Below are 25,204 nucleotides of genomic sequence, written 5' to 3'. Positions count from 1 at the left end.
TTCCTTCAGTAGCATGAGTTGATTTTTGGAGTTATTTCCAATTTGTTGGGGAATTCTTGCAGTTGGAAAGTTAAGAGAGTGCAGGCATTTATGTTTTATAATTCTTGCACATTCTTTGGTACCATTGATAGTGGACATGCTTGACCAGGATGGATGTGGCAGGAGTTTGAATGTGTGCAATTTAGCAACTGTTGTGATGCATTTGCCCAGTTTTAAGAGCAGTGTGATAATTGGAAAAGATGAGAGGTTTTGCTATCATACTCAAGTCTGTTTCTTGCCATCTACTACTTTCTTTACTTTGGCTTGGCTTCGCGGACGAAGATTTATGGAGGGGGCAAATGTCCACGTCAGCTGCAGGCTCGTTTGTGGCTGACAAGTCCGATGCGGGACAGGCAGACACGGTTGCAGGGGAAAATTGGTTGGCTGGGGTTGGGTGTTGGGTTTTTCCTCCTTTGCCTTTTGTCAGTGAGGTGGGCATATAAATAGAGTAGGAGAAATGATTCATCACAAAGGACGTGTATTAGATCAAAGGAAAAGCAGTATTATGTTCGTTCACAAAGCAGTCAGCCAGAGGATTGGGTATATTTTGGGGAAAAAGGGAATTTAGATTTATTGTCAGAGTACATATATGACATCACATACAACAGAGATTCCTTTTTCTTGAGGGCGCTGCAGATTTACCACTTGTAGTGCAAAAAAACTGTACACACCCTAAATGTGTAAACAGATAATGAATGTAAACAATCTGAAAAAGAAAATCAATAAAGTGCACAAGTAAGAGTCCTTGAATGAGTCTGAGTTTGTCTTTGAGGAGTTTGATGGTGGAGGGGTAGCAGCTATTCCTGAACCTGATGATGCAAGTCTTGTGGCACCTATACCCCTTTCCTGATAGCACCAGCGAGAAAAGGGCGTGGGCTTGGTGATGTGGGTTTTTGATGATTGCTGCTGCCCTTCGATGGCAGCGTTCCCTGTAGCTGAATTCAATAGTGTGGAGGGTTTTACTTGTGACATCCTGGCTTTGTCCACTACCTTTTGGAGGATTTTATGATCCGGTGTATTGGTGTTCCCATACCAGACTGTGATGCAGCCGGTCAGCATGCTTCCCATCACACCTCTGTAGAAATTTGCCAGGGTTTCTGGTGTCATTACCAAACCTCCACAAACTCTTGAGGAAGCAGAGGCACTGACGTGCTTTCTTCACAATGCCATTGGTGTGTTGGGTTGAGGAAAGATACTCTGAGGTAGTGACTCCCAAGAACCTAAATTTGCTCACCCTCTTCACCTCTGATTTCCCCCAATGATCACTGGATTGTTTCCCTCTTGCTTTCCTTTCCTGAAGTCAGTAATCAGCTTAGTTTTGGTGACATTGTGTGCAAGGTTATTATTGGGTGCACCATTAAGCCATCTTATATGATGACTTATCCCTTTCCTTTATTCAATCTATTACCATGTATTGTTGGCTAATATGTAGATTGTGTTATTGTTGTACCGAGTGATGCAGCCTTAGGTGTAACATGAGCAGAGCAAGGGGCTAAGAACACAGTCCTGTGGTACTCTGGTACTTATGGAAATTGTGGAGGAGAAATTCTTACCAATCTTCACTGAATGTGGTCAGGAGGTGATGAAATTCATGCTCTCCTACTAGTTAACCTCCCAGTGGCCAACCATTTCAATTCCACACCACATTCCCATTCTGACATATCTGCCAATGGCCTTTTGCACTGTCAAATTGAGGCAACCTGCAAATTGGAGGAAAACGAATATGTCTAGGCACACTCCAACCAGATCGACATCTGGTGCTCTCCTCCAGCTTTTCACATCATTCTCTCTCTCCCCCTTCCCCCTATAACCTGAGCTTTTTTTCTTTTCCTTCCACCCTCCCCCCCCCCCATATCCACATGACCTCTTGCCTGTTTGCCCGAACTACTGCCCCTTCTTCCCTTTTCCCCCAACCTTTTTATTTAGGCACCTGCCTGCTTTCTGCTCGTACCTTGATGAAAGGCTCTGGGCCAAAATTTTGGTTGTATACCTTTGCTTCCTATGGACACTGCGTGACTTGCTGAATTTCTCCAGCCATTTTGTTTATTATAAAGTCAGTGTCTGCAGACATTCTTAATTTAGACATACAGCATGGTCTCAGGCCCTTCTGCCCTACAAGCCTGTGCTACCCAAATACTCCAATTAACCTACAACCCCATATATTTTGAAGGGTGGGAGGAAACCAGAGCAGCTGGAGGAAACCCACACCATCACTGGGAGAACATACAAACTCCTTACAGTGCCGGATTCAAACCTTGGTCATTGGCGTTGCAACAGTGTTGCCATGTTAGCTATGCTTATCTTAATAATCTATTGTATTTTTTGTAGCTTTATTTTTTCATGTTTATAATTTTTTTGAATATTGGGATTTTTTTTTACAGACTCAGAAGTAATTTCAATAATCAGTACAATCTTTTTCAACATTTATGGAATGTACGGAGACTGTTTTCTTTCCACCCCCGCCCCCAATCACAGCCATACCAATTATACATTATACAAATACAAGTGGGATTCAGAGCCCCCACCGAAGACCTTTTTTTTAAAAAAAAAGGAACAACCTAATTAACTAAATAACCCAAGTAAGAAATAAAAGAAAAAAACTATATATTTAAAAAAAACTCATTAATTAAACAAACTAAAAAATGGGCTAAAAAGAAAACATGCATGTCACCTGTGCCATGTTCCATTTCCTTAACTCCAATCCCTTCCTCATGTTTATAATGTTGCTTGTGTTCAATAGTGTTGCCTGTTTGTTTGAAGTTCTTGAAAATGCTTTTGTTAAATAAATTGTTTCTCATACTTAGGAAGATCTAGAAACATTAATTGCTGAATTCCGGCAACTTGATGCAAAGAATACTCAAGTAACAGAAGAGGCATGTTCTTTCCCATTGCCGCGGTGAGTAAAGCACATGGGCAAGTTATTTTTTGATTTACTGATGGTTTGTTCCCTCATTTTGATTGTTCAGAAAAAAGTGCAGAAAAAGCTGGTCTTGTTTCAGAAATTGATCTGATGGTTATAGGGAAAGGCTAACATGGTTAATACATTCATAAAATATGACGGCACAGGAGCCTATTTTGTCCATCTTAACTTTATGAAAAGATATCTATTTCATTCCTTCTCACTTTGTCAATAATTTGTTAATTTTATTCATTTTAAATTCCATCAATACACTTTGAAGGCCATATAATTTTTTCCCCTGTGCTTATTTTCAATTTGCTTCTCTTGCTTATTAAATTATTGAAGAGTGTAGATTGTGGACCGAATGATGAAAGCTCTGCTTGCTTTTGTATTGTGAAAGATCTCATGGCATCATTTTGATGAGGAGAAGCAGTATTCTTGCTGAAATATTTTGCACAATTAATATCACTAAAGCAGATTTTCTGTTTCTGATTGTGCTATGTATAAAAGAACCTATAGCGTGATCATATTTTGTTAGCTTAAGTGTTTTGATTTGTCATAATGGGGACATGAAAGACACAACTATCAACTGAATCTTTTTTATTTTCTTTGTTGCAACAAATTTGAATGCTAAGAGCATGAATACATGAATACTCTGCCTTTGAAGATGTTTAGATAATTTAAGCCATGTTTTGTGATTATGTGATTACCCTTGTTCGATGTCCAAATTGGATTCTCCTATCAACATGGAGATATTTCATTTTGAAAAACACATAATTTATCTTGCATTTTGAATTAAATGTGTTTTTTCCCCCCCCCCCCCCCCCCATTTTCTGTTTTTTGTCAGATTGAATGCATCCTTGACATCAAATCCTGAGAAAGATGAATTAATTCTCTTTGGGGGTGAATATTTCAATGGCCAAAAAGTAAGTATTCCACTGTATAACAGATTTGATTTGGATTTTCCTCAGAATTTTATAACTTTGGTTATGGTTGATAAGAAAGGTGCCTTTCAGGACTTGGGATGCCCTAGGAAGTGGCACACAATTCATTTCAATACCAGGAGTGGGGTACTGATATTCTGAATCCTGTTTGAGGGCCAGTCATGTGACATTTATTTTAATGCAAGAAGCCTGACTGGTACATGAGATTAGGATATAATCATAACAGAATTTACAGTCAATGCTGCAGGTGGAAGCAAGAAGGAGAGATGTTACATTTTTGTTTAGGGAGTACATCATGGGATGTTTTTGGGGGTTGTTCAATGGAGCTATGTGGGTGAAATTTAGAAGGAGATTACCATTTTCATCAGATTTTTTATAGCTCCTGCTAATAGTGGAAATTAGAAGAGCAAATATGTAGTGAGATTACAGATAACTATTAAATTAATAGGGCTGTAATAGCTAGGTATGTAAAGGCAAATGATTTTAACTTGCTTAATTTTGGCTGGAACTGTCATCATACTAAAGGCTTGAATGGATATAAATTTGTTCAGTATGTCTTAGAAAGATTTCTCAAACAGTATGTAGATGGCTCTGCAAGGGAGTGTCAACACTGGACTTCCTGTTGGGAAATAATGCAAGATAAGTGACTGATGTGTCAGTGGGGGTACTTTGGGACCAGTGACAATAATTGAATTCATTTTCAAATTGTTATGGAAAAAGTTCAAAATGGTCTACAGGTTAAGTCCTAAATTGAGCCAAGTCCAATTTTGAAACTGTTAGACAGGAACTTTCAATGGATGATTGGGAGAGGTGGCTTGTAGGTGAAGGGACATTTGGCAAGTGGGAGGGTATTAAGTAGTGAGATAGATAGAATTCCGGGGCAGCATGTTGTTAGAATGAAGGGCAAGACTGACAGGAGTAGCCAACCCTAGTTGATGAGAGATTTTCAAGTCAAGTTTATTGTCATTTAATTATACCAATAGAACCCAATGAAACAGCGTTCTCTGGTCATTGGTGCAAAACATGTAGACACACAACCAGATATAACACACATACAGATGCAGGACAAGTATTTTATCTCTATAAATAAGTATTGTTTTGTACAAATGAGTCTCAGATGGTTAATGTGAGCAGTTCCTTTGGTCATTCAGGATTCTTACTGCCTGTGGGCAGAAGCTGTTCCTCAACCAGGCAGTGCTGGCTCTGATATTCTGATATTGAGACTCCAGTCAGGAAGAAGGAGGCATAAATCAGGAAGGGAAAAAGAGGACATGAAATAATTTTGGAGGCACAGTTGAATTCCTTAAGTATATTAAGAGCAAGAGGATAACTAGGGAGAGAATTGGTCACTAATTCAGGTTATTTGAATGATGCAGAGCAGGAAATATGTTCACCATGTTTGTTATCTCATCAGGTCCCTTGAGTTTATTATGAAATCTGTGGTAATGTCTCACAAAAAATAAATATTGCAGTGACTGGAGAAAGAATCGAAGTGATTAAATGTTGAGTAATTCATTGTGGTGGTGTTTTTTTTTAAATGTTTAATTTAAATTAATTTTAAAAGCAAATGGATATGCAGTGCATCTCTCCCATATTGTAAATTTGGTAACTTTATATTTTGGAAGAGAATTGGCTCTTGTGCCTGGCAGGTGATTAATAATATTTGCTTCAGCTGACTGTTACTGATGTCCAGTTTTGCTTTTCATTGAAGTTTGTAGGGTACATCTCTGGTGGTGAACTGAATTTGTCTGCTTCTGACCACCTGAATTACACTAAAATTACACCAAGCTATTTACCCAGATTGAGAGAAAAGTAGATAAGCAAATCCCTTAGAATTGTCTTGGTCTGTTGTTGCTAGAAGATGGTCTGTCTCATTCAATTGGGAAACAACATATAATGGAAATAGGATGGGATGGGAAAATGTTTTAATATTATTGCTGTTGATCTCTTCCACCATTGCAGACTTTTCTCTACAATGAGCTATATTTGTACAACATCAAGAAGAATGCATGGACAAAACTTGAAATCCCAAATCCACCATCTCCCCGCTCTGCCCATCAGGTAAAACTGGTATAGAAATCTGGCAATTGAGAGGGAAACTTTTTATTTCAATTCATCTTTAGAAATTTGTATTTCCTTGTAGTTATGGTACCATATATACTCATGAAATAGTTGATCCTGTGTAATAGTTGTCTACCCCCCCCCCCACCTCCCTTTTATTGTTTGGTCCCAAAAATTTAGTGTTTTCCGTTTGACCCATGTAAAAGTCAACCCTGCTATTTTTGGCTGCTACTGCCCTCCCAGTCAAGCTCCCAACTGCAAACCCTTGCCTCAGCTACCTGCCCTTCCAAGGTCCTGACTCTTGGCCTGCGAATCCTCACCCCAGCTGCCCAGTGGAGTTCCCAACATCCCAACTGCGAATCCTTGAACTGGAACTCCTCAAGACCCAACTGCAGACCTTTGCCCCAGCCGCCCAAACACCAGAGCTTCCGATGCCCTGAACACGGGCTTACCATTCAGTTCTGGTCATTCAAGCTCCTGATGCTCTGACTGCCGGTCTGTCCAAGCTCCGGAAGCCCTGACTACAGTTCCTCACTCCAGCTGACCACCAGAGCTCCTGACACTCTGACTATGGATCCTTACCCTGGCAGCCCACGCACCAGCCGTCCACCCACCCGTCTGAGCTCCCGATGCCCTGGCCACAGTTCCTCTCCTAAGCTCCAGCTGCCCGCCCATCCGAGCTTCTGACGCCTCAAATGACCTGTGTAAAAGCCAACCCCCCCACCCCCACCAAATGTGACCTGAAAAATTTGTCCAACAAACTCTACTATTACACAAGTATATATGATATATAAGTAGCTATTCATGTGTGATATTTTAACTGCTTAATTATTCCATATCTGCAGCCAAACCAAAATAGCTCTTGTCCCTCATTCAAGACCTGATGGTTTTTAGAAATAATTTTAATGACATTCTGCATTATAGGATTGATGTTTTTCAGTAAACAAGATAATCATCTTGAAATTATACTTGTGCCAGGGAAGAAATCCTCAATTTTGTATCTACATCACATGAAATTGGTAATTTAGAAAGGTAGAAGTTTGGAATAAAGCCTGTGATACATTATTTCAGATAGTATGAAAGAAGAAGAAAAACTAATATGCTTTTCATCATTCACTGTAAATGCCTTTTTCAAAAATGTTTAGTGTAGAGGTCATGCATTTCTTACAGCTAAGTGCAATGTGTTTTGTTTTCTAAATAGGCTGTGGTTGTTCCTCAAGCAGGTGGACAACTCTGGGTGTTTGGAGGGGAATTTGCATCTCCAAATGGTGAACAGTTTTATCATTATAAGGATCTTTGGGTGTTGCATCTTGATAGCAAGACGTGGGAACAAATCAAGTAATATTTGTTTTTGGTTACCAATATTTAATATATACCACTTTTCTGCTGTTTTAAATTATCTGTCATAAAAGTGTTAAATCTGTATGATAGTTGTTGATGACGTGAAATAAGTTTACCCAATATATGAGAATCTTGCCAAGTCCTACTGTTTCAACATTAGTCACAGAGCATGGTAAATTACCCTTCGGACACTAGGTCCATCCCACCATCTCTTTACCCCTCGCATTTTATTTTCCAATATTCCATTGAACTTTCTTAAGATTCTACTCACATACACAATGGGGGGCAATTTACAGTGGTTAGTTAACCTGTCGACTCGCATGTCTTTGGGATGAGGGAGAAAACTGAAACACCTAGAGGAAGTCCACACCATAAAAAGGAAAATGTGTAAACTTAAAAATAAACTACACCAGAGGTCAGGATTGAAGCAAGGTTTCTGGAGCAGTGAGGCAGCAGTGGTACCAGTTGTGTCACTTTCGCATCTGAGTTTCTTTAAATTGGGTGTTTGTGTACAGAAAGTAAATAATGAAGGTGAATAAACATTGAAGTTTTCCCAAGCAACCTGGAGGAGCACCTATTTCTTAATATATGAATTATCTAACAAATAATGGCATATTCAATTGTTAGCATTCTCTGAGTAATATAATAAGTTCAACTCCTTAAAATATGCCAGTTTTATACACTTTGCTGATATCCCTTAACAAATTATCAGAAAGATGAGTCTTATTCTGAATTTGAAACTTTGGTCACAATTTTTAATCTGATGATTTTTGGCATGGGAGGAATGAGGTTAATCATGCTTTCAATTTAATTTTTGTGGTCGTTCTTTGGAATTGATATGTACAGTCCACAATCTCCAGACCAATTGGGGCCAGGGTTGGAATCCAGGATCATGGAATAACTCTGAAGATGGAAAGAAAGGCACTCATCTAGTGTGATTCTTCCACTTTAGTCATACTTTACAAAATTAAAGGATTGAAAGAAAAGTTTACATGGTATTTCTTTTGGACCAGTTGATGAGCATCCCAAGAGGAGCTTTTGCAGGGGGAATGTTCCACTGTTTTCATATGTGCACCCTCTACCAATGGGATAAGGATGAGCACTCAGTGACACAAGGACAGCCTCTTCCTCACTGCCATTAAATTCCTGAATGATCAATGAACTAAAGGCACTGCCTTACTTTGACTTTTCGTGCACTATTTTTAATTATTTCATAAGATTATTGATAGAAATGTTTGCACTTTCATGCTGCTGCAAAGCAATGAATTTTGTGTCTTGTTCATAACAAAAAATTCTCATTCTGGTGCAATAATGTCAAAGATGAAATGGAAGGTTTGAAATCAATGGTGTTGATATTTTGTGGGAGTCTTAACCTGGGAGAGTTAGAAGGCTGTAGAAACAGAATGGGAAGAATCTCGTATGTATCATGATCAGTCCAGAGGATTAAAATACCTGTCTCTGTGTTGTATATTCTGCAACCATATAGAACAGTACCTCACTGGAACATGCCCTTTAACCTACATGTCTGAGCCAAACATGATGTCCAAATCAAACTAAGTTTCTGCTGCTTGCATCCATTTCCTTTACATTTGTAAAGGAAGGTTCTTAAATACTGCTGTTATATCTGCCTATTCCTGGCAGCATGTTCCAGGCACAGTTCCCTTTCTGTTTTTAAAAAAAAAAATGCTTTGCATATCTCTCAAATTTCCTCCATCTCACATTTTCCGGTGGATCTTGGAGGAAAAAATATTGTCTGAAGGGTGAGTGGGGACCACAGATCCTGAAATTTCAGATATTTTTGAGGTAGGGTTCAAACAGAATGAAAATGTGCAAATTTTTTATAATAAATTTTTTAATTTAGATGTTTAATACAGTAACAGGCTCCATGAGAAGTAAAGAAATAGGAACAGAAAGAAGTATTAACGATTAGATGTGGTTGGAATAAATGTGATATTTTAACTGTTCATTTGATGGCTATACTGTAGTTGAGTGACAGGCATAAAATAGTGTCAACAGAGACACATTAATTTGGACAATAGGTTAGTCAAGTCACCTTTATTTATACTCGCACGGTAAAGAAGAGATAGTGTTTCTCCAGGACTACAGATCAAATTTACATAAATATAAGTTAGAATAGAAGTTAAACACATTGAAATATTAAAATATTAAGACATGTACAATAAAAGTCACATGGTACACTATCCACATATATTCTGGGAATTCAGGAGCCTGATGGCTTGGGGAAAAAAAAGCTATTGCCCATCTGTTCGTTAGGGCCTGAGTGCTACAGTACCTCCTACCAGATGGCATGAGGAGTGTGTGGAGTCCTTCACAATGTTTATTGCCTTTTGTCTGCATCAAGTTTTGTAAATGTCCTTCATGAAAGGAAGAGAGCCCCCAATGATCTTTTCCGCTAACTTCATGATCCTCTACAGCACACATGTCAAACTCTGGCCCACGGGCCAAATTTGGCCCGCGATATAATTATATTTGGCCCACAAGATCATTTCAAAAATGTATTAGAGGTGGCCCGCTGGCCTCCGCACCCGTATAGCGCATGCACAGCTAATACTATAAATCCCAGAATGCATTGGCGTCAGCCCGCTAATCGCCCCCACCTCCTCTGATTACGTTGCAGGGTCTCACCGTGGACTCTGGTTTTGGGGCCTGGCCAGTGTCAGGGGAAGCCAAGGCCGCTTCCCAGTGTCCGGAACCGGAGACCTCGGGCCTGACCTCGCCAGGACCATTGCCCACTCCCCCTCCCTGCCGCAGGCCGACCCGCGACTCACGGTGACGGGGCCGCTGATCCGCCGAGATGCCGCCCTGCAGCGAGAGCCGATGCCCCCGCACTGTCGTTGTCCAACCCGATCGCCCGCAAACCCCACCCTCCCGCACACAGGCCTGAGTAAGGATTATGAACTTTAATCTCAGGATAAAACGATCTTCCAATAGTTTCATGTCACAGTGATAAATATATTCCTGGTTAAAAATGGTCCTGCACCTGGATACAAGCTCATTAGGCATAAAACTTGAAAAGTGTGTAAATCAAAGGATATCTGTACCAATGGAAAAAGGGCATGGCAAATAACCCTGCTAGAGTTCATGCCCACAATCGGTCACCCATTTGATTGTTTCAGGAATCATGTTATTCTCCCACATTCTCAATAGCCCTCAGATTTTACTATTCGACAGCACACTAGCAACATTTGACAAATCCTCTATAGAGAAATATTATTTATTGAATATTTTATTTCTCATTTGTTAATGCTTCTGGAAAGAGTTTATCCAAAACTATTATTAAACATTTATTTTAATAAGAAAAAGTTTAACATTACATATGTTGAAAGAAGAGAAAACATGCAGATGTTGAAAATTTTCAATAAATATTTAGTTCGGCCCTCGACTTAGTCCAAGTTTTTAATTTTGGCCCTCCATGAATTTGAGTTTGACACCCCTGCTCTACAGAGTCTTGCGGACCGAGGTGTTACAGCTTCCAAACCAGGCAGTGATGCAGTTGCCCAGGATGCATCCTCTGTAGAATGTAGTGAGGAAGGAAGGTGGGAGATGAACTTTCCTCAGCTTTTGCAGGAAGTAGAGGTGCTGCTGGGCTTTCTTGGCTATAGAACTGGTGTTAAGGGTCCAGGTGAGATTCTCTGCCAAGTGCACTCCAAGGAACTTGATACTTTTGATGACCCAACAGTTGAGCTGCCAATAGTGAAGGGAAGTCTTAAAATCAGCATCATTAAGAGGGATAATTTTTTGTGGCCTTTAAACACAATCCCATCGTAAAGACTTGCTTAGCAATTTAACAGCTTAAATGTTGACACACAAGCATTGCTAAAAAATTTAGACTCAAAAATTGTAAATTGTCATGAAATGCAGTCTTTTGAAAGAGTTAATTGTAATTAATCTTCTTTGGTGTTTATTATGGAAAACATACAGAATATTTTAGAAAATTTATTTAAGATTTGGGTGTGAAATTGTTCTTTCTCTTTCCCAAGCCAGCCTCTCAGGTCCTTTTTCCATTCCTATTTCCCATTTCATTCTCTTTATTTGCCTTCTCCATTTTCTTGTTTCTCTCTTCACCCTTACCCCAACCCATCCCCTCCATGCTCTTGGTATTCTTGCTACATTTTTATGCTATTCTACCTTACCCTTCCTCCCACTACCTCCACCCTAATTCTCTTTCTATGATGGTCATATGTACCTTTTTACTGGGCTTGGAGAAGAAATTAGTTATTTTTTTCCTGTAGTTTTGCTATGTGATATTCATTCACTGACTTTATTACTGAACTATTATACTGAAAGATACTAAATCTATCAGTTTCTGTCTTGATAATTTCAGTTGACTCAATAGTGACTTTTATGTTGGAATATTTTTTCAAAATTCCACAATTCAGTACGTTGAGGGTGGGGGTGGGAGGGGGGGGAACATTTCCTGATTTAGTTCCCAAAATGGACCAGCTCTTATTTTAATCTGATACCTCATTGTTTTGGAATTCCCATCAGAGGTGATGATCTTTTGTGAATTCACCTTGCCATCATCCAAGAATTCAAAAATTTCTTCCAGATGAAGTGATTAATTTACACTTCCTCCATTTTGGACTCCCGGTGTTAATGTGTGGTTGTCTTTGCATTAAAGAAGTCAAACACAGACTGGATTGGGAGCTTTTCAAAATACATCCATTTCCTTGGCAAGGATGACCCTGCCACTTTAATTTTCCATTCCATTTTCACATGGGCCTATGCGTTTGATCCTTTGCACTCTTCTAGTGAAGTTTGATGTAACCTCAAGAAACAGCATTCTGCCTTTTGCTGGACATACTACAGGTTTGTGTCTAAACTGAGCAATTCTGACACAAAAACTGAGATTGCAGGAGGTGCTGAATGGATGAAGAACCTTCTCTAGGAAGGGAGAAATAACAATGGCATTTTCAGTCTGTGGTATTAAATGATGAGTAGGATTTATTTGTCCTGGGGAGTTGGTTCTATTTCTTATTGTTAATGCTGCACAGCTTACTAAATGTTTCTGGCATTCTCTGCCTCAGAATTCCAGCAGCTTCCAGCCTCAATGTAAGGCTTTTAACTTGGTTTTTCTCTCTCCACAAATGCTGGTTAACCTGATGAGCTTTTGCAACATTCTCTTATACTTTAGAAAACAAAATGATTAAAATTTCTCATAATTAATGGCAAGTTGTTTATTACTTCTCTTTCCTCCATTCTTAGTCCAAACAGAATTGTTGCCATTTTCAAGCCGCCTGGGTGTCTCTCTGCCAACACCAAACTGTTATTAATTTTCTCTTCGTTTCCTTCCTCTCATGAGCATTCTATTTGTTCTCCTTTCTCTGCAACTCAAAATATGTTTGTTTTCTGATTTCTTGTTCTTATGAAAGGCCATCAACCAAAAATGTCAACTCTTTCTTTTTCCACATAATGGTTGATCTGATGAGTATTTTAGCATTTTCTATTTTTATTCCTCCAGCTTTTTAGAATACCCTACTTTAATGTCTTGAGTAGTTTTAGCTGATGACCTGGCTGTACAATTAGGCATAGAAATTAAATCCTGGTCTTTTTTGTATGCCTTTTACATATGACTACATAGGGGATTTAATTTCTTAGCCATTAATGTTTCTCATTTTACCTTTAATGGTTTGCCTTGAGCTCAAAGGACTTTTTGAATAGATGTCTAGATTCAGCAATGAGTTCATTGATTTCAAATATCATCCTCTGTCTTAATTCATAATTCCAGAATTTAGAATATATTTTAAACTTTCATACTTGAATCTTCCAATTTCAGATATTTGCTTCTATTTTTTGCACTTCGACCAATCTTTTGTTTCTACCACTTCTACCATCTTTTAACTTTGTGTCATCTCCTTTGATCTAATAAAATAAAGATCTTCCTTTTGTATTGCTTGCCTTTTTCCAATTCTCTGCTATTTAAAATTATGGTATATAAATTCAGATGCGTAGCACTTTTTCAGCCCTATACATTGGAAAATTGATTCTTTTCAAAGTGAAATGCATTTATGACCATTTTCAGTTGGATTGAGCCACTCAGAATTTAATGAGACACTTATAGAACATTCTGGTTCTGATTTTTCTCTAGCATCAAAGAAAAAGGTTTGCAGGTGAGTAATTCCTGTGGGTACACTTGAAAGCACCAGGTTTTCACTGTATCACAGCAGAGGCTGTAACAATTCCCATCCCAGCACTTGAAATCCCTCTTTGATTATTTGTAACTTGCTATTTCAATTTCGGGCTCTCTGCTCTTGCCAACTTTCCTATTCCATACCTCCAATAATAATCTGTTTTATGATGATGAATGGGTCTGTTATGTACACAAGTAAAATGTGCCCATGCACCAAAATTCTTTCTTGCTGCAGCCAAATAGGTATATAGCATGCACCAACTTCAATGGTGTACATTAAAGTACCCTAGTATGGAAGGAGGTGATAAATTAAAAAAAGATAGATAAATAAATTTTCACAGTTACACATTTCCTTCTTTCCACAACATCCATAAAACCTCTGACATGATCATGCATGCCTCACTTCCACCCCTTTCCTGAGCTTGCCATATATTAGCATACTCTATATTAGGTAAAATAAAGTTTGGAATGGGCCATTTAGCCACTAAGTTTTACATTAGCAGACCCATCCCTGAATTGATCATTGGGCATATTTCACATTAATCATAATCAAGCTTTTCAACACCAGAGAACTATTTCCAGTTTAATGTCTAATGGTTACCAGTACCAATATAATGTCACAGGCCTGAATCCTGATGGTCATTCCACCATTGCTGTATAACTCGCTGAGTATTTCTGACATTTTTTGGATTTTCCAGATTTTCACTTTAGGATTTTGCTTTTATATTACAGGTACTTAATCTATATAGTTTAGTATTCACAATACAGCAGTATATTGTTATGAAACATAGAACAGTCAGGACAGTACAGGCCCTTCAGCCCTCAATGTTGTGCCGACCAATCTATTTTTTTTAAAAAACCGTACTAACCCTTCCCTACCCCATACCCTCTTTTTCTTTCATCCATATGTCTATCTAAGAATCTCTTAAATGCTGCCAATATTGCAGTCTCCACCACCATCCCCGACAAGGCATTCCAGGCACCTACAACTCTCTGTTATAAAAAAAACTTATCCCTGATGTCTCCCCTAAAATTCCCTCCCTTAACTTTGTATGTATGTCCTCTGGCGTTTGCTGATCCTGCCCTGGGAAACAGGTGCTGGCTGTCCACTGTATCTATGCCTCTCATAATCTTGTAGACCTCTATCAAGTCTCCTCTCATCCTTCTATGCGCCAAAGGGAAATGTCCCAGTTCTGCTAACCTTGCCTCCAATCCAGGCAACATCCTGGTAAATCTCTGCACATTATATTTTTATTCTTTAAGTATCTGGATTATATTTTTACTTTGTCCTTCACTGGCCTTGTTTTTTCCTCCTTCTACTATGAGGCAAGTGGTTCATAGTGTTGCAGAGGTTTTGAGAATTTTGTGATCTTATTATTAAAACATATTTCTAGATCTTGATAGATAAGTTGGATCAAACTGTCAAACAATTTCATCTTCCCAATTGGAAGAAGAAAGGCACAATTGTTTAGAAATACTAACTTTGACAATTTTTGATTCATTGATCTGACATTGCATTAAAAAAAACTCACGCTGAATTGGTTGACTGTGTGAAATTTGCATAATTGCCAATTATGCAGTAGGTGATGAAAATACCATGAGAAACTTGGTGTTTTATTTATATTTATTTGATGAAATGGATGTTTTTTGAATTTATCTATTCTGCATGATCAAGACCAATATTTATTGTCTTAATTTGATTTGTGCAATGTTTGATATTTTTATTTAGAAAAGTCAAATTGACTGAATTTGTAGGCAAATGTGTGCAAAAGAAGAGGTGGAGATTGAGAAGAAACTGATATTTTAAAGTTGTCAATCTGTAATTAAAAACTGCACAGACAACCTTCCACAATTTATTAAATGTTCATGTAAATAACAATCTCATACTTTCTGAAAATATGTGAATGAGAGTGAGGATTCAACCCATTTGTTATTAATTGGAAGTTTGTAAGCATCTTTGTAAGTAACACCATCCTGTTATAAATGTTAAGTGCCAGAAATCATCCCCCTTGGGGGCATCATACTTTTCAACTCTATTTCCTTTCACTCATTTTTCTCCCAATAAGCTACTTTAATTGCAATGTCATAGATAGTATTTGTAGCTAAATGTTTACTGAATATGTATGAATGGTTTTGTAGGAAACTGAGAGTAAAACATACCTGTTGAACTTTGTGAATATCTTGCAGGAACATTTTTCAAGTCGCACGTTAGAGAGGATTTTTTTTCACAACCTTAAATAGTAAACATGCTATTTGGCTCTTGATATGAATAATTTAACACTTCATTTTGGTATTGTTACTATGTTTTCATTTGCAATAGTGCTGGTAGAAACACAAGTAGGATACTCCAGTTTTATTGCGTTATGCACATAAAATTTACTACAGCAAGGGAATGTCAATATCACCTTGTGCAAAGGATTATTGCTATTCAACAAATGTTGTCAAGGTTTTATATTTTGTGTTCATGTAACTTCTATCTAAATTTTTAAAACCAGGTTGTCTCTCTTAAGATGTATTGTGAAACTGAATCTCTAGCCCATTTGTGGATTGGTTGATGAGATTTTTTGAAGGGCTAGTCAGAGAAATGGAGGAGGCATTTTGTCAGGTGCAGGCAGCTGGGATCAAGTTCCTTGAAGAGAATAAAGGATGGAGGAGTACACTTGAGGAACTTGGAAGGGCTAAGAGGAGAAATTACTGGTTCACAAGATGGAGAGAGTAGACTCCTTGGTTCAAAAGTATGTGGGCCAAATGAAGGCAAATGGGACTAACTTGGTTAGACATCATGGACAAGTTGGACCAAAGGGCTTGTTTCCTGGTTGTAAAACTGTGTCTACAACTTTTAAAAATCAAGGTGGTTATCTATGTGTGGAGCTATGGAGCGCTGTGTGTAGTTCTGGTCTCCATACAACAGGATCGATGTGATTAAGTAGAAAAATGCACAAAGCTGTTGTCAGGCTTGGAGGGCTTGATATGGAGTGAATGGAGAAGCTAGGTCAGTTTTCCCAAAGAGCAGGAGGCTGAAAGGTGACTTGATAGAAATAAAGTTTATAAAAGGCTTCGAGTGTTAATGGCTAATCTTTTTCCCATAGGGGCAGTATCTAAAATTAGAGGCTAAGGTAAAAGGGAGAGGCTATGAAGGGGATCTGAGAAGTAAATTTTTCATGAATGTTTGATATCTGACAAAGATGGTGGTGGAGTAAAAACAGTAACAATATCCAAGAGGCTCTGGGCAGATACTTCAATGAGCACGGTATAGACTGATGTTGAGTTCAGGCAAATGAGATTGATCTATACATAGTCATGATGGTCGACAGGTATGTGGCTGAATGGATGTTTCTGTGCTGTACAACTGTTTGACTATTGGATCTGTTCAGTATCTGTTGATTTTGCTGTGTTTTGTGATTGTTTAACTGTGATTTAACATTATTAAAAAGGGTGAAGGGAGGACCATCAGGTAGAAGTGGACATCGGATGGCTGTTTGTAAGAGACAAATTTTAGTCTTTGGTGGATTCCATGAAAGTTCGAGGTAAGTAATGCCTTCAGTAATCAGTACTTTCATTTTAAATTTTAAAAAAAATCATTAATATTTCTGGATTGTTTCTGAATTCTCAAAGATTGTTTTGGGACTGGTTTCATAATTTTAATTCTATATCGCAGGCATAATTCAGTCTATATGTGAAGTGAAAACCAGAATGGAAAGTGGTATGCTGCATCTGCCATTTTGCCATGCTTCCGGGTGCTCTTGATAGATTTAAGATTCTGAATCTCATTCCAGATGTTCCTTCTGTATTTGGAGCTGCCATGGTACTTCCTTGAGTCTGAGAAAACAGTCTATTCTCTTGTATGCTTTAGTGAGTGGCCTGATGGTGGCAGTACTTGGCTTTAGAATGTTGGCTGCCGACTGTAGCTCAGTGACTGAAGTTAAGTGACCTAATTTTGGAATTGAGGCACCATATGTTGAATGTTTTCCCACTTAAAGATTAGCACTGCTTTGTCAGGAAGCTTGTTGTAGGTAAAACACAATATTACAATGAGAATGATTGTTTAAAAAAAAAATGTCAGACAATGACACTCGATCAGCCTTGCTTGGTCCCATTTATCATTGGTATTGAACCTAATGGTTAGAATCAGTGGCGACTCAGTTGGCACGATGGTGAATTAAATTTTTTAAATTTAGACATGCAGCACAGTAATAGGGCCTTCTGGTCCACGACTCCACGCTACCCAAATACCCCAATTAACCTATAGCTTGAGAGGAAAGAGGAGCACTTGAAGGAAACCCATGAAGACACTGGGAGAATGAATAAACTTCTTACAGACAGCACTGGATTCTATCCTGGGTCACTGGCCCTGTAATAGTGTTGCTCTTAAATGCGTGGGCATTGGGTACAAAATTTGAGACCCGTGATAGTTGTACAAGGTATTGCTGATGTAACACTTCCAGTTCTGATTGACGAGGTATAGCATACCTATGAGTCCGAATTGAGCAGGATTCTCAAACTGTGTCTTAACTGACTCTTCAAAAGATACGTTTTTAAAAAAACCAAAAATAGTTTTCCCAGTGCTCTCATCTATTGTTCCTTTAGGTCATCAGAATTCATCACATGACTAGGGGAGCAGTTGTGGGAGAAGGTGGTTGTGAAAAATATCTACAATTACTTTCCATTTGGCAGAGAGGAGGGATACCCTCTTTTTTTTGTCTCTATTCTTAAGAGTATCATCGATGCCACATCACTGAGGACCCCTGGCATGCCTTCCTTTTCCCAAATATTTGATGATATTGTTGTGCATTTTCATTCTTAGAACTTCCAAGATACAGTCTGCACTTGCATCCAAGGGTGGATTCTTATTGCACGTACAATTTGGCAGACTGTCCCAAAATGTTTTAGTTTCTTGTAAAACATTCCCTTTACATGTGGCATGGAACAAAAAAAATGACTGTTCAAGTATTCGCTTAGTCTTCAGTGGAGGAAATAAGATGTGATTCCTGACTCGAATTATATAATAAAAACACTGGAAAGTAAAAAGGCTTCCAGCTGATCACACTTGTGCAGTCCATTGTCTGTATATTCTGGGTTTTTTAAAAAAAACAGAGGAAGCGTTCATGGATGGACATATGATCTAGCAATCTCCCAATGATTTATTTAGGGTGTTGATATATTTCCTAAGAAGGAACCAATTGCATTGTGAGGGAGACAGTCAACTGTTTTTAATTGAGTATGTCTCCTTATCAAAAAAACTTGTCTGGCACTTCCTTTATTGCTTACGACCTGATCATATGACATTTTTATTTTCTGCCTGATGCAATAAAAAAAATATTTCCTAAGCATTTTTTCGACAGTATTGGACCACTATTATATTTCAGAATGGTCATGCATGTGATCAGTTGTGGGGAAAATGTCTATTTTTCATCAAAATATGGCTGGGCCTTTCATTTGAAATGCTTTTTGGATTTTAGTGCATTGTATATTTATGTTTGTTTTAATGTTCTTATAAATGTTTTTTATTGAAGCCTTGCTTTGTCACTTAGAATTCTAGATCACTTAGTTCTAAATCAAATACCTGAAGGCATTATCATGTTTTTGTGGTCTACAAGTCTTAAAGTAACCTCAAATTAAAGCATTACCAGTTTAAAAAAAAAATAGAATATATATTCCTCGTAACTCTCTCCCCTTTCATCCCATTTTTTGACTTTAAGAGGAAGTTAAATGAAAGGGAAATACTTGTATTATTTTTAACCCAAATCGAGAATTCCAAATTTGGAACAGTCCAACAAAAATGAAAATGATGAAAAGTTTCCCTGTCCAAATAGATTTTGATAATTGAGAGATATTTGATTTGTGCTACATCTTGAGCAGATAAATCATATTGCTCTATAATATTCAATTAAATTAAGTATGAAATCACTAATGAAATATTGTTTCACAAAAATACAGTGGAGTTCTACTTTCATTTGATTTAAAATGAATGTATTTTGTAGTCATTGGAATTTCACTGGAGCACAAGTTCCCACGATTGTGATACTGTTAGTTCATTGAACTCGCTATGTTTCAGTTCTGAATATGCAAGTAAATTCTAAATGTTTTTTCCATTTATAATATCATTAGTTATTTTGTTCTTGTGGTTAGACAAATGATATTAACAATGCTTTTTTTAAATCCTAAGATAGAATTTGCATTTCATTTTCATAATAAATGTAAACGTGGTGTAATACTTTACACTAAAATAGTTAACTGGTTACTATTTAGACAAAATGAGCCAAATAAACCTTTTTTGTTTCAGGGATTTTGTTTATTATAATGATGTTTACTCCTTTAATCTGGACACATTTACATGGACAAAGTTGTTTCCATCTGGGACTGGTCCATGCCCTCGATCAGGTTGCCAAATGGCTTCCACACTTGATGGCAATGTAGTAATTTATGGAGGCTATTCAAAGCAGGTAATTTATTCACTTCTGATTCTCTTCCATTTGTTCAGTTGACAAAGAAAAGTTCAAAGGATTTCAAAAACAATTGATGAAGAATTTATTTACAGTGAGGATTTGTTTTGCTTTCTATGGATGTAAATGCTTTTTTATCTATTCTTGGGATTTGGGGCATCATAATTTATTTTTTTTGTCTTTGTTACTGATATTTTAAACAATATTTGGAATTGGTACAGAAGAGTTTTTGGAAAAGCTGATAATTTGGTCAGGAAAATGTAGAACGGGGAGGTGGAAATGGTATTGGGATTCGGGTTAGCGAATGCTGTGGGTTAATGGGTATCTTTGTTAGAAATTTATTATATGACAGTTTGATACTTAAATGCTGGTATTGTTTGCATAACAAATTATGGCATTGATTGCATAACTTCGCTGCAATTTGGTGAAAGCATTAACACCAATGTAGTACAGAGGGGGAATCCCATGAAATCACTAATTAAAAAAAGGTAGTAGCATTCAAGCAGTTGCCCTCATTATTCTGTCTTTTAAGTTGAAGACTCTGTTAGAATCGAGACAATCAACATTTAAAAAAATTTATTGACTTTTTTTTTAATTATGCTTTTTTTTAATAACAGGATGAGGACAGGTAGGACAAAGGAGAACTCTTTGATAGGGTGGGGACAAGAATTTGACCTAATCATTATAATTAAATATGGCACTGAAAATCAGTGCAAGCTCGTCCTTTAATTCATTCATTCCAGTAGAATCCAAATAACAGGATAATTGTTAACCTTTTCAGAAAAATGATTAAAGTACAGAATGCAGACAACAATAAACATTGTGAAGGATTCCACACACCCCTCATGTAAACTTTTCTCCCTTCTGCCATCTGGTAGGAGGTACCCATAACACTTGGGCCCTAACGTCCAGATTGGGCAACTTTTTATTCCCCCCAAGCCTTCAGGCTCCTAAATTCCCAGAACATATGTGGAATGTGCACCATGGACTTTTAATATATATGTCTTAATATTTTTAAATTTTATTTGTGTTTAACTTCTATTCTAACTTATATTCTTGCATTTATGTAAATATGCTCCTTGGTCCTGGAGAAACACCATGTCATCTTTACCATGCGAGCATGGTATGAATGATAAATAAAGGTGATTTGACTTGAATGGCAGCAGCATATTCAGAAGGCTATCATGGAGGTTAAACAAGAAGACCTAGAAAAGTACACAAGGTGCAGAAGGAACTCAGCAGGTCATGCAGCAACCATGGATATAAATATGCAGTTGACATTTTGGACCTGATCTCTTCATCATGGATGGCAAAGATCAGGCAAACACCTGAATAAGAAGGAGGAGGGGAGTGCAGGCTTACCCTTGATAGGTGAATGTCAGTGGGGAGGGAAGAAAAGAAAAATGATGGGGGGGGGGAGCAAAGGGCTGAGAAAGCTGCCCTCTGATGGGAGGAAGGAAGCAAAGGGAGTGGGGACCTGAATGAAGGAAGGTATAAATGATGGACAGGGGAAAGGAAAGGAGATAGAGGGATGAGAAAATATGAGGGGAGAGGTTTACTGGAAATTGCAGTGCTGCTATTTCCCTAAATTTTCTTTCCATCCATGATGGTCTCTAATTTTGATGACAAGACTACCAGATAGCACTGTACTCTGGATTCCATGTGGATCACATTATCTACTTTTATTCCTCATTGACCACCTCTGTCACCTGTAACTAGGTTAGACATAATTTACGTTTAGTAAATCCATGCAGCCATTCTAAATATGTGATGCAAGAAAAAGGTGTCAGCCTTTTGACCTGCCATTCATCAAGATCATGACCAATCTTTTTCTCCGAGCACCATCCCCATGTACTTTGATTCAGGAAATCAAATGTCTAGAAATTTATTAATCACCATTTTAAGTGAGCTCAATTACTTACATCTCCATTACCCTCCAGTTAAAGAATTCCAAAGGTTCTACCACCCTTCTCGTCTCCATCCTGGCTACCAATCTCTTCTTCAGAAACTCTGCTCACTAGTTCTTGACACTTTAGCTAGGAGAAATACTTGGAGCATTTGTAACAAGGTGGGTGAATTGATAGCAAAAATAGCAATAATTGGCCTGGTCTAATAGTCATGTGCTTGGGAATCAAATACTCCAGGATACTATCAGAATAGAACCATAAAATGCTACACCACAGAAAACAGGCCATTTGGCCTTTCTAGTCTGTGCCAACCATTATTACACTAGTCCCAATGACTGCTCCCATTCCATAACCCTCCAGACTTCTCCCATCTCTGTATCTATCCAATTTATTCTTAAAACTTAAGATGGGGCCTGCATTTACCACCAGAAGGTAGCTCCCACCACTCTCTGAGTTAAGAGGTTCCCCCTTTCACCCTAAAGCCATGTCCTCTCATACTTATCTCCCCTAATCTAAGTGGAAAAAGCACATCCACTCTACCTATACCTCTCTTAATTTTATAAACCACCATCAAATCTCCTCTAATTATTCTTCATTCCAAGGAATAAAGTCCTAACCTGTTTAATCTTTCCCTGTAACTCAACTCCTGAAGACCTGGCAGGTCTAGTAAATCTCCTAGTAAATCTTCTCTGCACTCTCACTCTTATTGATATCTTTCCTGTAGTTAGTATGTTGAGGAATCGATGTGAGAACAGACTATTTTTGATTCAGTATTGTGGAATGAGAAAGTGTTAATTGATGATCAGTTGGCTGAGGGGCCTGGAAGGAGCAGTTATCACAAAATGATAGAATTTTTTAAATAAAATTGAGAATGGAGTTCAATTTGAAACAAAATGCAAAAAAACTTAAGTGGGGGCCCCTGAGATCTGAATACTTCAAAGGCAGTTGGTGAAGATGATTATGGTAGATTAGGAAATTTTATGAAAAGTTACGACTGTATGAGCATGTGTGGTTTCTAAATCCTTTTTAAGGTGAAATAACCCAAAAGGAAAAATGGTCCATCTGCAGTCAAAGTTAAAGCTAATAAGAGATTCAAAGAAAAGCATATACAGTACAACTCCAATTATATGAAATTCAGATAAAGGAGGATATCTAAAACCATTCAGAAATCCCCATTTATCCGAAATTCAGATAAAGGTGGATATCTGAAACCAATCAGAAATCCCCATTTATCCAAAATTTTCAAACTGACTGGGGACGTTGGGTTGCTGGTGGCAGCGGGGACCTTGGGCTCCCAGCAGGAGCAGGGCTATGGTGGGGGAAATGTCGGTGATTGCTGGCGATGGCCAGCATTTTTTGGGGGGGTGGGGGGTGAGATTTAAACATTATTTTAATACTTAAAAAGCCTTCCCTTGTTGTTGTTTCAACACCGTTACAGAGGTTTGCTGTTGCTACCGGGCTGGTTTTTCAAAAATGACCAGTTCTCTGGGGGGAAAAAAAGTTTATCTGACATAGGCCAGGTCTCGACCATTTTAGATAATCATTTGTACTGTAATTTTGCCAAAAAATTAGTGGATTTGAGGATTTAGAAAATGTCTGAATTTGACACCGAAACAAAGCATTGATGAGGATGTGAATAATCCAGAAAGAAAGCTTGTAGGTAGACTAAAAACTTTTGTAAGCATGCTTCCTCAAGATGCTGTGTGACCTGCTGAGTTTCTCCAGTGCTTTCTTATATTGTTCATGCTTGTGTGTGATTATCTTTTTTGGCTTAAAAAGAAATGTTACTAAAATGGGTCTTTTTTTCTCATACATAAAAGCATGGTGAGGAGTAAAGATGATCAGCATTTGTGTTCTGAGAATGCTATCAAAATGTGAAGAATAGTTCAAGATGGATATTTGCCATACTTCAAACTAGATGGTCCATTGGCAGGTACATCGAACAAAGCATTGGAATAGATTAGCAAGGGATTTGCACCAGTAGGTAAAGTGCCCAAAAGAACCATATCAAGATAATCTTGATTAGAGAAGGGATATCTTTCAACAAGTGGGAGAGTGATTGCAAATTAATGGATATCATTAATATTTTTATAACGAAAGCTTATAAAAATATTTTTAAAAGGAACTATACATCTAAATATAGCTACAGTATTTTGATGATTTTTGTTGAAGGTTACAATGAGCTATTCAATCAAAACAACTTTTACTTTGGACCGGCTTGGTTGATCTCTCAGCACAGGAAGTGAACACATGATATACTTTATGCCAATGACGTGTACTTTTAATGACAAATTCACTTTTATGAGAACTTTTCCTTTCTGCTGTATCTTTGAATCATAGCTCACATTTATGATTCGACATTGTTCCCTTGTGTATGGTTAACTGATGACCTGGTTAATATTAAAACATCTGAATATTGATTTGTTGTCCTAAAATAGATTTGATGTGTACTTTATTGTACATTTATAATCATTTTGCCAACAAATATTAAATTGCTGCATTAATAACTGCTATGTTGAGCAAAATTATTTTCAAAACAAAATTACAATATAATCACAAAATGCAGAATTTGTCCCTATAGCTCCCCGATCACCTCAATTTAGTACCACTGACACACCTTCCAGGTGAGGCAGAGTTTTAAATGCACATCATCCAACCTAATTGCAATCAATTTACTCTTGAGTGGCCTTCTCTACAGCGCTTCACTGGACACCTACATTCTCTTTTTGGGTCTAAGAAAGGCCAACCATTCCAATTCCCCCAACCATTTGTACATAGAAACGTCTGTCCTTGGCCTTGTAGATTTTCAGAGTAAGGCCAAATGTAAATATGAACATGTCACACTCCTGGACAGCTTTAAACCTAATGGCATGAAAATACCCCCCCCCCCCCCCCCATCTGATTCCACTGTTGCCAAATTTTCTTTACCTGCTCTTGTACTTAGTTTTCTCCCTCTTCCCAGTGGTATCTCTCTACCTGTCTCTCCACCTCCCCATTTTCTGTCAAATACCCCATCTTCATTTCACTATCATGTACATAATATCACGTTTCTTAAACTTCAGTCTCAATAAAGTTGCTATATTAATTTACAGGATGCATATATTACTTGCATGACAAGAATTCATTGTAAACCCTAATTATTTTTGAGAAAATGTTGATCTGTTATTCTTGAGCTGTTACAGCATTTTTGTTTAAAGTGCTGTCTGATGTTTAGCTGATGGGTGGGAAGTTCCCAGATCTAAATTCATTGAAGAAATACAATACATTTCCATGTCAGGATGACATTTCAATTTTGTTGGAAGGGGAGATCATGGGTTTGGGACATGCTGTTGGAGTTGGTTTTTAAGCTTTTTGTAGATGGCATATTTTAGAGTGTTGGGGAGAGTGTATTTAGGGAAGTGGATGAGATAATAAACTGA

At 37.8% G+C, this 25,204-nt stretch overlaps 1 protein-coding gene across 2 annotated transcripts in view; it reads left to right on the top strand.

The window, feature by feature from the left end:
• klhdc4 (kelch domain containing 4) overlaps window positions 1–25,204 on the top strand; it is a 42,267-nt gene that overhangs the window by 2,450 nt on the left and 14,613 nt on the right. For both annotated transcript variants that reach the window (XM_069901838.1, XM_069901839.1), the window contains exons 2-7: window positions 2,844–2,935; window positions 3,786–3,864; window positions 5,845–5,943; window positions 7,145–7,281; window positions 16,870–16,962; window positions 19,719–19,878. In XM_069901838.1, the coding sequence (XP_069757939.1) occupies window positions 2,844–2,935; window positions 3,786–3,864; window positions 5,845–5,943; window positions 7,145–7,281; window positions 16,870–16,962; window positions 19,719–19,878 (660 nt within the window). The remainder of the gene's footprint in view (window positions 1–2,843; window positions 2,936–3,785; window positions 3,865–5,844; window positions 5,944–7,144; window positions 7,282–16,869; window positions 16,963–19,718; window positions 19,879–25,204) is intronic.

The sequence above is a fragment of the Narcine bancroftii genome, chromosome 10, assembly GCF_036971445.1.
Source record: "Narcine bancroftii isolate sNarBan1 chromosome 10, sNarBan1.hap1, whole genome shotgun sequence".
Lineage (NCBI taxonomy): Eukaryota > Metazoa > Chordata > Chondrichthyes > Torpediniformes > Narcinidae > Narcine > Narcine bancroftii.
This window is presented reverse-complemented; position numbering and strand designations above follow the sequence as displayed.